General features: G+C 39.2%; 1 protein-coding gene across 5 annotated transcripts in view; it reads left to right on the forward strand.

Annotated features, from left to right (window-relative positions):
- Positions 1–15,305, forward strand: part of LOC133567923 (uncharacterized) — a 40,786-nt gene that overhangs the window by 3,503 nt on the left and 21,978 nt on the right. For all 5 annotated transcript variants that reach the window (XR_009809481.1, XM_061919540.1, XM_061919541.1 and 2 more), the window contains 3 exons: positions 1,663–1,866; positions 2,305–2,409; positions 13,183–13,330. Coding sequence is in view for 4 of the 5 variants with exons in the window: in XM_061919540.1 (XP_061775524.1) it covers positions 1,663–1,866; positions 2,305–2,409; positions 13,183–13,330 (457 nt within the window). In the remaining variant the exon portion in view is untranslated. The remainder of the gene's footprint in view (positions 1–1,662; positions 1,867–2,304; positions 2,410–13,182; positions 13,331–15,305) is intronic.

Here is a 15,305-nt window from a genome sequence, read left to right on the forward strand (position 1 = left end):
AGATTGCACAGTACAGTACATATTCCGCACAGTTGACCACTAAATGGTAACACCCGAATAAGTTTTTCAACTTGTTTAAGTTAGGGTCCATGTTAATTAATTCATGGTCCAGTTCCATATTTACACCATTGACCAGTACTACTCACCTGCTTTTTTTGATTGATTGATTGAAACTTTTATTAGTAGATTGCACAGTTCAGTACATATTCCGTACAATTGACCACTAAATGGTAACACCCGAATAAGTTTTTCAACTTGTTTAAGTCGGGGTCCATGTTAATCAATTCATGGTGCAGTTCGATATTTACACCATTGACTAGTACTACTCACCTGCTTTTTTGATTGATTGATTTAAACGTTTATTAGTAGATTGCACAGTACAGTACATATTCCGCACAGTTGACCACTAAATGGTAACACCCGAATAAGTTTTTCAACTTGTTTAAGTCAGGGTCCATGTTAATTAATTCATGGTCCAGTTCCATATTTACACCATTGACCAGTACTACTCACCTGCTTTTTTTGATTGATTGATTGAAACTTTTATTAGTAGATTGCACAGTTCAGTACATATTCCGCACAATTGACCACTAAATGGTAACACCCGAATAAGTTTTTCAACTTGTTTAATCAATTCATGGTTCAGTTCGATATTTACACCATTGACTAGTACTACTCACCTGCTTTTTTTGATTGATTGATTGAAACTTTTATTAGTACATTGCACAGTTCAGTACATATTCCGCACAATTGACCACTAAATGGTAACACCCGAATACGTTTTTCAACTTGTTTAAGTCAGGGTACATGTTAATTAATTCATGGTCCAGTTCCATATTTACACCATTGACCAGTACTACTTACCTGCTTTTTTTGATTGATTGATTGAAACTTTTATTAGTACATTGCACAGTTCAGTACATATTCCGTACAATTGACCACTAAATGGTAACACCCCAATAAGTTTTTCAACTTGTTTAATCAATTCATGGTCCAGTTCGATATTTACACCATTGACTAGTACTACTCACATGCTTTTTTGATTGATTGATTTAAACTTTTATTAGTAGATTGCGCAGTTTAGTACATATTCCGTACAATTGACGACTAAATGGTAACACCCGAATACGTTTTTCAACTTGTTTAAGTCAGGGTCCATGTTAATCAATTCATGGTCCAGTTCGATATTTACACCATTGACTAGTACTACTCACCTGCTTTTTTTGATTGATTGATTGAAACTTTTATTAGTAGATTGCACAGTTCAGTACGTATTCCTTAAAATTGACCACTAAATGGTAACACCTGGATACATGTTTTCAACTTGTTTAAGTCGGGGTCCACGTTAATCAATTCATGGTCAAGTTCAATATTTACACCATTGACTAGTACTACTCACCTGCGTTTTTTGATTGATTGATTGATACTTTTATTAGTAGATTGCACAGTACAGTACATATTCCGTACAATTGGCCACTAAATGGTAACACCCGAATACGTTTTTCAACTTGTTTAAGTCGGGGTCCACGTTAATCAATTCATGGCTTCCTCTAGTTCGTAACCAGGGTTACACATGACACGGATCAGTCAAACGTGATCGGGGGTCGTTTAACTTAATGGTGTCACCAGCCGTCCATTCACAGAGCGGTCCTTTCCCCCCAGGTCTCTGTAAACAGTACGGGCTGCGGAGAATCCGTCCTGTGCCTGAGGACACCAGATGGCTGTGTGCCTGAAAACGATCCATCATGTCTGTTTGTGTCTTTGAACCCCACCTCAATGGAGTCCGACAGCTTCGACCTGTTCGTCGGCCTCAGAGGAGTCTCCGCCGGAAACATCGCCTTGGGACTCACCAATGATTCATCTGAGGTGAGACGGTCCGCCCTCAGACTTAGACTTAGACAAACTTTAATGATCCACAAGGGAACAGATCAGTAGGTCGTGAGTTCAAACCCCGGCCGAGTCAGACCAAAGACTATATGCGACCCATTACTTCCCTGCTTGGCACTCAGCATCGAGGGTTGGAATTTGGGGGTTACATCACCAGTAATGATTCCCGGGCGTGGCAAACGCTGCTGCTCACTGCTCCCCTCACCTCACCGGGGGTGATCAAGGGTGACGGGTCAAATGCAGAGAAAAATTTCGCCACAGCTAGTGTGTGTGTGACAATCATTGGTACTTTAACTTTGATGTCCCTCAAGCATAAGCCATGTTGTCGGTAGAACGAGGACAAGGTTGCTCTATGGACGTATGAAAGCGACACATTCTTCCGGACTTCTGATGGACTCTCTCTTCATCTCTTCACAGGACATCTCCCAGCTTTTTGTGTGTGGGAACGGCAATAACAGCACGTTCTTCTTCGTCACACGAGACCGTGACAACGGAAATGGAACTCTCACGCCGAATGAGAGGGTGAGGCTTCAACTTGACTCCGGCATGCATTTTAAAATGCCCCCTTTTTTTTGTAGTGACACTTCGAAATTATCGATGCCTGCTAAGTAAAAATATCTTTTAAAATGGACGCACAAAAAGCGCTCCTTCCATGCACGTAATATTCGTCGGGGCTCAGCGCATGGGACCAATTAGCATAATGAGTCATTATCACCTCTCCAAACCTGTTTCTTGTGCAAACTGAAGCAATACTTGGCAAGTGAAAAAGAAAGCCTTCCGAGAACTGCCGCAGTTCACCTTATGTTGTTCTTTGGGGAAAAGGTCAACACTAAACTCATTTTCTTGCGTGTTCAGATGAAGTGGAGCCCCTCTTCGCTTTGTTTTAAAACAGGGTTGTCAATCGTACGAACAGGTTTTCCGTTTGCGACGTATAAAAATGAGCCGAAATATTTTGAATGAAACAAACCGCTGTTCTAAATGTGTCCACCAGATGTCACAATAGCAATTATTTGTATCTTTGTAGATCAGTGGTTCTTAACCTTGTTGGAGGTACCGAACCCCATTAGTTTCATATGCGCATTCACCGAACCCTTCTTAGTGAAAAATAAAAATGTTTTTTTTTAATTCAAGATAAAGTTATGTGTTTTTGGTAACACTTTAATAAGGAGAACATAGATTTAATTTAGAGGTTTTTGGACACTAGGGGAACATATTCTAAGTAACAATGACTTAATTTGGAGTTATTTGGTTAGTGTTATGTTACTAATTTGCATGTTAATAAGCAACAATAATTAATGGTGAAAATGTTCCCTATACTAAAGTGTTACCATGTTTTTTTTACTGGTGCACAAAATGAACCGTGCATGAACATCACCTTGTTCAAAGAACAAAACCAACACAGTGCATGAACTCACAACAAATTACACACCTGCAAATCAGTCTGACTTCTGCTGTTGCCGTATCTGTAATACGCCGATAAGGAGAAGTTTTTATTGAGACGATGAGTCGGGTGTGTTTTGACCTCCCTGAGACCGACTCACCGAACCCCTAGGGTTCGATCGAACCCAGGTTAAGAACCACTGTTGTAGATTATGCTATACATATGTAAATAAATAAAAATACTACATAAATACCTTCCTGAAATTTGATTTTGATTATATTTTTTTAACCTTGATAGGTTGAAAATGAACACCAATGAGTGGACTGATGAACATTATCACGTAATTTGTTCAGAAAATCTAAATAACCACAAATAAAGATAGAATATCCAGAACGGTGGAACAGGGGTTAGTGAATAAGCCTCACAATACGAAGGTCCTGAGTAGTCCTGAGAGAAGTTAAGTCCCTACCTTTAGTCAAAAGTGATTTATGACCCCCCATAAAACAATGATTTATGACCCTCAAGGTCAAAGGTCAATGATTTATGAGGGGTCAAGTTCAAAGGTTAATGATTTATGAGGGGGTCAAGGTTAAAGGTCAAAGTCAAAGGTCAAAGTCAAAGGTCAGGTTCAAATGTCAAGGTCAAGTGGGTGTGGCTTACCCGGAAGAGGGTGGAGTTAAGACCTGCGGTGGGAGTGGTTAAACCAGGAAGAGGGTGGAGTTTTAAACAGAAAGAGGGCAGAGTTAAGACCTGCGGTGGGAGTGGTTAAACCAGGAAGAGGGTGGAGTTAAGACCTGACAGGGAACAGAGGAGGGTTCAGTTTTTTTAAGAAAGCAATGTCATCTGAGCAGCATGTGACCATATATTTGATAGTTTAAATGTTTACGATCGTTTGAAACAACTTCCAGATTTCGATGTATTGATGGCTGGGAATGTTACGTGTGGAGATGTGGACACGCACGCACTTCACACACACACACACACACACACACCACACACACACACACACACACACACACACACACACACACACACACACACGAGGGGTACAAAAGGGCGGTGTAAGGCTTAGTCATTATTTGGAGCTTTATACGTTAGCGTAAAGACTTTGTTCGATTCGGTCATGATTAGTGGAACGCCTGTTTCGATTTATAAAAATAATAAAACTTACATTGACGCTCCGCAAAAAAAGTCGAGTGTTTCTAAATCGTATTCAGATGCCGCCGACCGAGTCTTTGCGTGAGAAATGGGATTTGGAAGGGTTAGGGATGGAGGGATCTTTTGGATTTGTATTCAGATACGAAATGGGTGATATCTGCTTATTTCAGCTAAAAGAAAGAAGAGACGGAAGCCCTTTCTCGATATTTTCATCGTTATCTATCGTGGATTGGGAAGTTTTTGGTGGACACGCACACACACGCACACACACGCACACACACACACACACACTTCACACACACACACACACACGCACACACACGCACACACACGCACACACACACACACACACACACACACACACACACACATTCGTACGCACTGAAACAACTTCCATACCTCACGAAAACATATTTAAACAGATGGAAAAAACTATCGCAGAACACAGTGTCACGTAGCAACTGGTCTTTACGGTCGTTTGAATCAACAGGTCAGTTTGGGGGACAAAAGGAGGGTTCAGTTTTTATGAGAGCTTGAGAATGTCGTATGAATAGCAACTGGCCGCCCATCTGACAGTTTAAATGTTTACGATCGTCTGAAACAACAGGACACGCACGCACGCACGCACACACGCACGCACGCACACACACACACACATACACACACACGCACACACACACACACACACACACACACACACCATTACCTCTGCTTTACCATGTTATTAGACATTGGTTTAACTCCATTTAAGCATTTAAACGTTAAAAGCATTGCACTTGTACGACGTTGTAATACTTTTTTTTTACCAGCCGATGACGACGAAGTGAAAGACGATGAACTTTGCTTAAACGGTCTTACAAAGTTGGAAGATGATTATCGAGGTGTGTTTAAACCTTCGAATTATTTAATATTGTGTGTATTCATTATTTTGTTTTATAGAGGATTTGCCGTAAGATCCTAACGCGATCGTTTTAACACAATCGCAGTCTGGTGAGTCAAATGATTCTCATTTTACAAGAAAAAAAACATGCGGTATACAATACATATATACATATATTTACTTACATCTCCGGCTCGCTCGTCTCCCTTAAAGCTGGCGGGTCCGTCAACGGCCGTTCCAGGCAGAGGAGAAGGCTTGATTGCGCCAAAGACTCCAGACATCGAATCCTTGCTCCGAGGGGAAATCATCGAAAACGACGGTGAATGTCCGACAGGCACCCGCTGTAAGTTTTTCTCGTTTTCTGTAAGCTTTTTAAGATTCTCAGGAGCTTTAAAGAGCTCCTCTCACTCTAATGTCTTTCGCTCAAATGAATTTCGCGCCTAAGGGGAATGGGCGGGGACTGATTCCGGAGGTGGGCGGTTGTTTCCGCCAAGCAACCTTCTGGTTGAAATGGAGTGTGGATCAAGATGGATCCCTACTCTATATTCTTTTATTTAACCCAATGTTTTTAAAATACGTGTATAATGCTTTATATCCTATGGGTTGTGAATTCCATCCTACAATATCTTCCAAGGAACCCAAAGAAATGTTACCACACCTCCCGCTTTATTTATTCTATAGATTACCTGAACTATTTCATAAACTAAATCTTGTCTTGTTTCTGATGCTATGTTTTTTATGCTCATCAATGCACTGTTGGACTGCGAGCACACAACTACTTTCCTTGCTTTGTTTTCCTCTATCCAGTTAACTGCCATATAAATTGCTACCAATTCCCCCGTAAAAACAGATAGTTTATCACTGATTATTTTATTTAATACTATGTTTCCTTGTGGGATAACTGCTACAACTCTTACCTTTATTTTTTTTATATAGTTTTTGATGCATCCGTATATATCATATCTCAATCCATTTTTCTATCCGGTAACTATTTAAATTTCTATTCTTTAGTAATTGCATGTTTTCTTTTGGGTTATCAAACATCCACGGTGGTATTGCAGGCATTGGTACTGTAGGACTAACTTTAATATTGTCAATTTTAACTTTATTACATATGTCTCCTATAATCCACCCAAAACTATTCTTTTTTTGTTTTCTCTTTTTCTTGGCAGATTGGTAACACTGGACAAGTCGGATATCCTTGCTTGGATCCTTTTAAAGTTGCCCGATAAACTGCTGAGAGTTGATCTCTCCTCTTGTCCAAAGGTTTTTCGTTCATTTTTACTTGTAATACTGGCACTAGGGTTGATGTAGTAGCTCCACAACATAACCTTAAAGCCTGTGACTGGATCCGGTCTATTTTCCCAAGTCATGTTTTTGAAGCAGATTGGTAAATAATGCATCCGTAATCAATAACAGATGGAATTAAAGTTATAAATATATACATGTATTGTTTTCAACGTTAACCTATCAGCCCCCCAATCATTACCCCTCAAAGACCTCATTATATTTAACACCTTTTTACTTTTTCCCCTATTTTTTTATTTTCCGGAAGGAACACTCCTGAAGGAATAAATAAAGTACTATCTAATCTAATCTAATCAAATCTATTTTGCTGATGTGGGTTGACTAGTTCATATTTTTATCAAACCATATTCCTAAATATTTAAATACTTGTACCTCTTCTATATTTTCACCTTAGAGTTTTTATTTGGAGCTTGTTTTGTACTTTTGTCTTTGTAAAATGTATGACTTTTGTCTTTCCAACAGAGAATCTTAAACCTCAAGCCGTTCCCCAGTCTTGAACATTATTTACCACTTTGTTAGTTTTTTGATTATTTCTTTTGACTCTAAATAATATACTAGTCTTTCATTAATCTTTTTTTTTTTCCATTACTTTTCCCCAAATTTATAATTTCCTGCCTCTTCTGGGTCTTACCCTGACTTGCATATTGGAATTGTTACCGCTAATTTTCCCCTCTGCCGGTCATTCTCCTTCTTCATATATCCTGTCATATCATTTCAAGACCACTTCTTTGACGATGCCACCTAAGTTTTTGATCATTTGATAACCCGCTAGGTCTTTCCCCGGTGACGTATTTTTAACCTTTTTCAAAATTCGAACCATTTCATTCAAAGAAAATGTCATATCCATAGTGTTGGTAAAGCTATTAACGTTGTCTTCCATCATTTCCCCAATATTTAAACTCATTGTTTTTTCTCTCTTTTGTTTTTCCACATTTCTCAAATTATCATTACTGTGCACTTTAACAAATGTTTTTGCTAAAGGTTCTGCTGTTTCTTTACCCGTGACTACATCTTCTTTGATAAATGTGGCACATCATCCTCTTTACCCTTCATTCCGATCTTTACGAATCGTTATATATCCTTTTATTATAAAGTTTAATTTTGGCTTCAGCCCTGTTTCTTGAATACAAATTATACGTGGTTTAGTTTTCATATTTTTAATATATCCCTTTAATTCATGTTCGGTTGCTATCAAACTTCTGGCATTCCACCGGACCATTAACAGGGTGTTGGAATGTGGTGACATGACTCCGTCACGTCTACTCTCCGTAGTACGGCTTGCACCCGGTACCAAGATAGTTCTTTCAACAACTTTGATGCTGCTTTGACAATTATTTTGATCTTCTCAGTCTTATTTTTACTTTCATTTTGTATCAAAGCTGAGTTGTGCTCTCTGGTTTATTTTGCAAATGAACCGACAGAGCATGATCATGTACAAGACTCGCCTACCCACAATGCACTGCAGCCCAACGCTCCTGGTCGGATGTTTTTTCGGGGTTCATGGAGAGATGCGGTAAAGAGTGGTAGCCAAGACACACGGTCACACACGGTCACACACGGTCACACACGGTCACACTCGGCAATTATTTTGACCTGGGGAGCAGATATAGAGGAAAAAAATGTGTCTGGGGGGGCCGGGATATCTGATTTTCAGGTACAAAAAACTTCACAATGACACAAAATAAACACAACAGTTAAACCTCACACTAAAAACAAGACATTGACTTGTACGTTCAAAAGACAGAATAGAACAAGTCAAGACATGCAATGCCATCTACAAAATGTTATGTAAATGTTAGTCATTACACACGCGGCTATGGTTTTGATGTATTTGTTACAGACATGTTTATGTCAAGTAACATCACATGGTTCCATTTGCACCTTTCAACAAATCTGAAAAGGAATATTAAGAAGTAAAACTTATATTTAATCCTACCTCTTCTCCGAGCACACGGTGACTGTACATACGGGTCGAAAAATGTTGACCTAATTCAGCATTTCTCAAAGTGTGGGGAATAGAGACATGACAGGTGGGGGCTCGAGGAAAGGGAGGAAATTTTTTATTTTTGATTTTTTTTTTACTATGCTTTCATTTTCTATACACACTGTAAATCACTTTGTGATTCTGTCTGTGAAATCCGCCGTATAAATAAATGTAAATTACTTATTTTTCCTGTAGGCTTTAAATTTCTCGGCAGGAGCGAAAGTTTGACAGACATAGCAACAGTAACTTTTGCAGGCAGGGCTAAGAGGAACAAACTTTCGCGCGGATGGGTAGCAGGCTAATGTGCGAACCACAATTACACAAAATGGATACATTTGCAACTCGCACCTCAAAGGTCTGCGGAGAAACAAAAATATGACGGGTCTAATCAACCAAAAAGTCAACCTAAAAGAAAATATGGCGAAGGGTATCTTGCTCTTGGATTCACGGCAGCGGAGGTGGGGGCAGAGGAGAGACCCCTGTGTGTTCTTTGTCTATGGTGTGTGTGTGTGTGTGTGTGTGTGTGTGTGTGTGTGTGTGTGTGTATGTGTGTGTGTGTGTGTGTGTGTGCGTGCGTGTGTGTGTGTGTGCGTGCGTGTCCTGTTGATTCAAACGGTCATAAACATTTAAACTGTCAGATGGGAAGTCAGTAAAAACTGAACCCTCCTTTTGTCCCCCAAACTGACCTGTTGATTCAAACGACCGTAAAGACCAGTTGCTACGTGACACTGTGTTCTGCGATAGTTTTTTCCATCTGTTTAAATATGTTTTCGTGAGGTACGGAAGTTGTTTCAGTGCGTACGAATGTGTGTGTGTGTGTGTGTGTGTGTGTGTGTGTGTGTGTGTGTGTGTGTGTGTGTGTGTGTGTGTGTGCGTGCGTGCGTGCGTGCGTGCGTGCGTGCGTGTGTGTGTGAAGTGTGTGTGTGTGTGCGTGTGTGTGCGTGTGTGCGTGTCCACCAAAAACTTCCCAATCCACGGTAGATAACGATGAAAATATCGAGAAAGGGCTTCCGTCTCTTCTTTCTTTTAGCTGAAAACTGAATACGATTTAGAAACACTCGACTTTTTTGCGGAGCGTCAATGTAAGTTTTATTATTTTTATCAATCGAAACAGGCGTTTCACTAATCATGACCGAATCGAACAAAGTCTTTACGCTAACGTATAAAGCTCCAAATAATGACTAAGACAATGTCTAATAACATGGTAATAACAGTGCGTACGAATGTGTGTGTGTGTGTGTGTGTGTGTGTGTGTGTGTGTGTGTGTGTGTGTGTGTGTGTGTGTGTGTGTGTGTGTGTGTGTGTGTGTGTGTGTGTGTGTGTGTGTGTGTGTGTGTGTGTGAAGTGCGTGCGTGTCCACATCTCCACACGTAACATTCCCAGCCATCAATACATCGAAATCTGGAAGTTGTTTCAAACGATCGTAAACATTTAAACTATCAAATATATGGTCACATGCTGCTCAGATGACATTGCTTTCTTAAAAAAACTGAACCCTCCTCTGTTCCCTGTCAGGTCTTAACTCCACCCTCTTCCTGGTTTAACCACTCCCACCGCAGGTCTTAACTCTGCCCTCTTTCTGTTTAAAACTCCACCCTCTTCCTGGTTTAACCACTCCCACCGCAGGTCTTAACTCCACCCTCTTCCGGGTAAGCCACACCCACTTGACCTTGACATTTGAACCTGACCTTTGACTTTGACCTTTGACTTTGACCTTTGAACTTGAGGGGTCATAAATCATTAACCTTTGAACTTGAGGGGTCATAAATCATTGACCTTTGACCTTGAGGGGTCATAAATCATTGTTTTATGGGGGGTCATAAATCACTTTTGACTAAAGGTAGGGACTTAACTTCTCTAACCCCATTAGTTTCATATGCGCATTCACCGAACCCTTCTTAGTGAAAAATAAAAATGTTTTTTTTTAATTCAAGATAAAGTTATGTGTTTTTGGTAACACTTTAATAAGGAGAACATAGATTTAATTTAGAGGTTTTTGGACACTAGGGGAACATATGACTTAATTTGGAGTTATTTGGTTAGGGTTATGTTACTAATTTGCATGTTAATAAGCAACAATAATTAATGGTGAAAATGTTCCCTATACTAAAGTGTTACCATGTTTTTTTTTACTGGTGCACAAAATGAACCGTGCATGAACATCACCTTGTCCAAAGAACAAAACTAACACAGTGCATAAACTCACAACAAATTACACACCTGCAAATCAGTCTGACTTCTGCTGTTGCCGTATCTGTAATACGCCAAAAAGTAGAAGTTTTTATTGAGACGATGAGTCGGGTGTGTTTTGTCCGCCCTGAGACCGACTCACCGAACCCCTAGGGTTCGATCGAACCCAGGTTAAGAACCACTGTTGTAGATTATGCTATACATATGTAAATAAATAAAAATACTACATAAATACCATCCTGAAATTTGATTTTGATTATATTTTTTTAACCTTGATAGGTTGAAAATGAACACCAATGAGTGGACTGATGAACATTATCACGTAATTTGTTCAGAAAATCTAAATAACCACAAATAAAGATAGAATATCCAGAACGGTGGAACAGGGGTTAGTGAATAAGCCTCACAATACGAAGGTCCTGAGTGTGGAGTTTGCATGTTCTCCCTGTGACTGCGTGGGTTCCTTCCGGGTACTCCGGCTTCCTCCCACCTCTAAAAACATGCACCTGGGGATAGGTTGATTGGCCACACTATAATTAGCCCTAGTGTGTGAATGTTGTCCGTCTATCTGTGTTGGGCCTGCGATGAAGTGGCGACTTGTCCAGGGTGTACACCGCCTTCCGCCTGAATGCAGCTGTGATAGGCTCCAGCACCCGCCGCGACCCCAAAAGGGACAAGCAGTAGGAAATGGATGGATGGATACAGATAGAATACTATTAACCGCAACATGTAAGTGTAAAAAAAAACATCCCTAACAACATTAGAATTTGTACATTTTCAGAAATGTGGTTGTTCTAATTTTTAAACAAAGAAAACAATCTGAAGTTTTTAAGTTATCGTGCCGGGATTTTACCGGTCCGGCCCACTTGGGTGTAGATTTTCCTCCCTGTGGCCCCCCGTTCTAAAATGAGTTTGACACCCCTGTTTTAACACATTGGTTAGTTCTATCCCAACAAACACTCTAATATAATTGCCTTTTTGGTTGATTGATTGATTGAAACTTTTATTAGTAGATTGCACAGTACAGTACATGATCCGTACAATTGACCACTAAATGGTAACACCCCAATAAGTTTTTCAACTTGTTTAAGTTGGGGTCCATGTTAATCAATTCATGGTCCAGTTCGATATTCACACCATTGACTAGTACTACTCACCTGCTTTTTTTGATTGATTGATTGAAACTTTTATTAGTAGATTGCACAGTTTAGTACATATTCCGTACAATTGACCACTAAATGGTAACACCCGAATAAGTTTTTCAACTTGTTTAAGTTGGGGTCCATGTTAATCAATTCATGGTCCAGTTCGATATTCACACCATTGACTAGTACTACTCACCTGCTTTTTTTGATTGATTGATTGAAACTTTTATTAGTAGATTGCACAGTTCAGTACGTATTCCGTAAAATTGACCACTAAATGGTAACACCCGAATACGTTTTTCAACTTGTTTAAGTCGGGGTCCATGTTAATCAATTCATGGTCCAGTTCGATATTTACACCATTGACTAATACTACTCACCTGCTTTTTTTGATTGATTGATTGAAACTTTTATTAGTAGATTGCACAGCACAGTACATATTCCGTACAATTGACCACTAAATGGTAACACCCGAATAAGTTTTTCAACTTGTTTAAGTCGGGGTCCACGTTAATCAATTCATGGAATGGTCATCGTCGACAATTTAGCTTGATACCTTGAATAAATTCTTCAATTATTACCATGAATTGACTTAAACAAGTTGAAAAACGTATTCGGGTGTTACCATTTAGTGGTCAATTTTATGGAATACGTACTGAACTGTGCAATCTACTAATAAAAGTTTCAATCAATCAATCAAAAAAAGCAGGTGAGTAGTACTAGTCAATGGTGTAAATATCGAACTGGACCATGAATTGATTAACATGGACCCCGACTTAAACAAGTTGAAAAACTTATTCGGGTGTTACCATTTAGTGGTCAATTGTACGGAATATGTACTGTACTGTGCAATTTACAAAAAACATTTTTAATCAATCAATCAATCAATCCACGGTTGCAAACCAGTTGACTCACCAGAAAACACTGCCCCCGGTGTTTCTGCAGAGAGTTGCACGTCAACGTCCGACAAACGTTGGAAGGGACAGTTAGGACAGTAATGCGGACACATAACCCAGGAGCCTCAGAGCAGAAATAAGCAATGACTTTCTCACATGCCAAATAAAGATGTATACAAAAAAAGCAACAGCAGTACCTCAAACATCTTAAAAAACAATCCCTGGCTGATAAAAACAAACAACCCACAATGAAGACTCAATGTTTGTGGATTGTTATCATTGATCCTTTGAAGCGTTCTACAAGAGTATGATAGGTGGAAGTTAACGTGATCATCCTCACCTTCCTTCCCTAGAACGTGACAGAGATTCGGGGTAGCGTAACTGACTCACTGATCGAATGTAACTTCGTCATTCCAAACGTCAACACCACCAACAAGGGAGAGATGATGGACGGAACCACCGCCGTTGTCCTCCTGGGAAATGGAACAGGCACCAATTCAAGTAGGTGTTCCCTTGCCCTCGGGCTGTGTGTGTGTGTGTGTGTGAGTGTTCTGACTTAATGGGGACATCGCTCTGTTTACACAGTCACCTTTAAGGGACTTCGGACGATATGGGGACCAAAAAAAAAACAGGTCCCCTAAAGGGAAACCTTTTTAAATGATAGTCAGATCCATTCTGAAGATGCCCTAAGGGATTTTTAAGCTTTGGCCCATATAACATGTTCACTGGTTCAGTTTGAGTGTGAGACATTTGCACATTGGCCCCCTCATCGGGCTGGTAGCTATTTAAGTCAGGGGTGTCCAAACTTTTTCCACTGAGGGTCGAACACTGAAAAATCAAAGCAAGCGGGGGACATTTATTTTCAAAAACAAGCCAAAATATGTATAGCAAATATACAATTAGGCCTCCACTCAGGTTTGATCCCGGGGACCCCAAAGGGTTTTGGTAAAAAATAAAATGTTAAAAATGTGTCATTATTCAGTAGTATTATTTTTTATTATTATTCAAGTTTTAAATCTCTAGATCAACATTAGGTCTATCTGTCAATATGACGTTTTTAAAGATTTAAGTTGTACGCTATTTTTGTCAAAGAAAACCCATGTTTTTTTAATGAAAAAACACAAAGTATGCAATATTTTCACCCAACAACATTTTTAAGAAGAATATTTGAGATTATATAATAATTGGAGCCATAAAAATCAATCAATCAATCAATGTTTATTTATATAGCCCCAAATCACAAATGTCTCAAAGGACTGCACAAATCATTACGACTACAACATCCTCGGAAGAACCCACAAAAGGGCAAGGAAAACTCACACCCAGTGGGCAGGGAGAATTCACATCCAGTGGGACGCCAGTGACAATGCTGACTATGAGAAACCTTGGAGAGGACCTCAGATGTGGTCAACAACTCATAAGACCATTGATTTTAATTCACTATTATTTTCTGTGCAATGACACTTAAAAACCAAACACACTGATCCAAAGGGCTCCTACTCATTAAAGTGTTAAAAAATAAATCATAATTTTTTTTTTTACTGTTTACTTTTAACATAATGGTCTCGAGATCAACTTCAGATCTATTCGTCAATTATAAGTTTTTTTGTAGTTTATGTTTTTTGTTTTTTCGTTTCAGGCCCTTTTTTGAAAAAAAACGGCTCAGTTTTTTATATGGCAAAAAAAAAAAAAATCCAACATTTGCCCACAAAAAATATCTCGAAGTGGAATATTTAATTGGAGCCTTGAATTAATCAATAATTCATAATGACATTGATTTTGATTCACTTATTATTTTTTAAAGAAAGAAACAGCCTGCATGGCAGCTGCGTGTTATTAAACATTGCAAAATGTTCTTGTTACATTGCTCTTTTATACCACTTTTTATTTTTACATTTTTTTCCATAGTATTTTTAAAATGTGCCGTGGGGCCGTTAAAAAATGAATTGAGGGCCGCACTTTGGACACCCCTGATTGAAGTGGTGAAACTTCCTATAAGAGTACAGCTGCAGTGCTGTATTCTGAAGATCATGTCATATTTAATTTGAACTTTTTTTTTTAAATGGTCCTCATTAGTCACGTACAAATTTGTGTAAATTATGCAAAATTATTCAAATTTGGTCCCCATGAACCCTATTAACTTTTTTTCCCCGGGGTCCCCAGTAAGACTGTTCAGCACATTACTTCATCAATCCAGAGATTTTAAGACGTGTATGAGCTAACTGGACGCCTACATTTTTTTTTAATGCCTCCACAACCTGTAGAACAGGTGGTCCCCACAAGTGATGAACAAAAACTTGGTCCCCATTCCAAATGATAACCAGTATGTGTGTGTGTTGGTTTCTTGCTATAAATCACAGGTGTCAAACTAAACACCACAACCGGGCCGCCATATCATTTTATGTTGAAAGCCTGGAAATAAAATGTGTCAATAAAGTACAGGTAGTTTTCTCAATAATATACATTCGTTATTTCC

This window comes from Nerophis ophidion, linkage group LG14 (genome assembly GCF_033978795.1).
Source record: "Nerophis ophidion isolate RoL-2023_Sa linkage group LG14, RoL_Noph_v1.0, whole genome shotgun sequence".
NCBI classification, from domain to species: domain Eukaryota; kingdom Metazoa; phylum Chordata; class Actinopteri; order Syngnathiformes; family Syngnathidae; genus Nerophis; species Nerophis ophidion.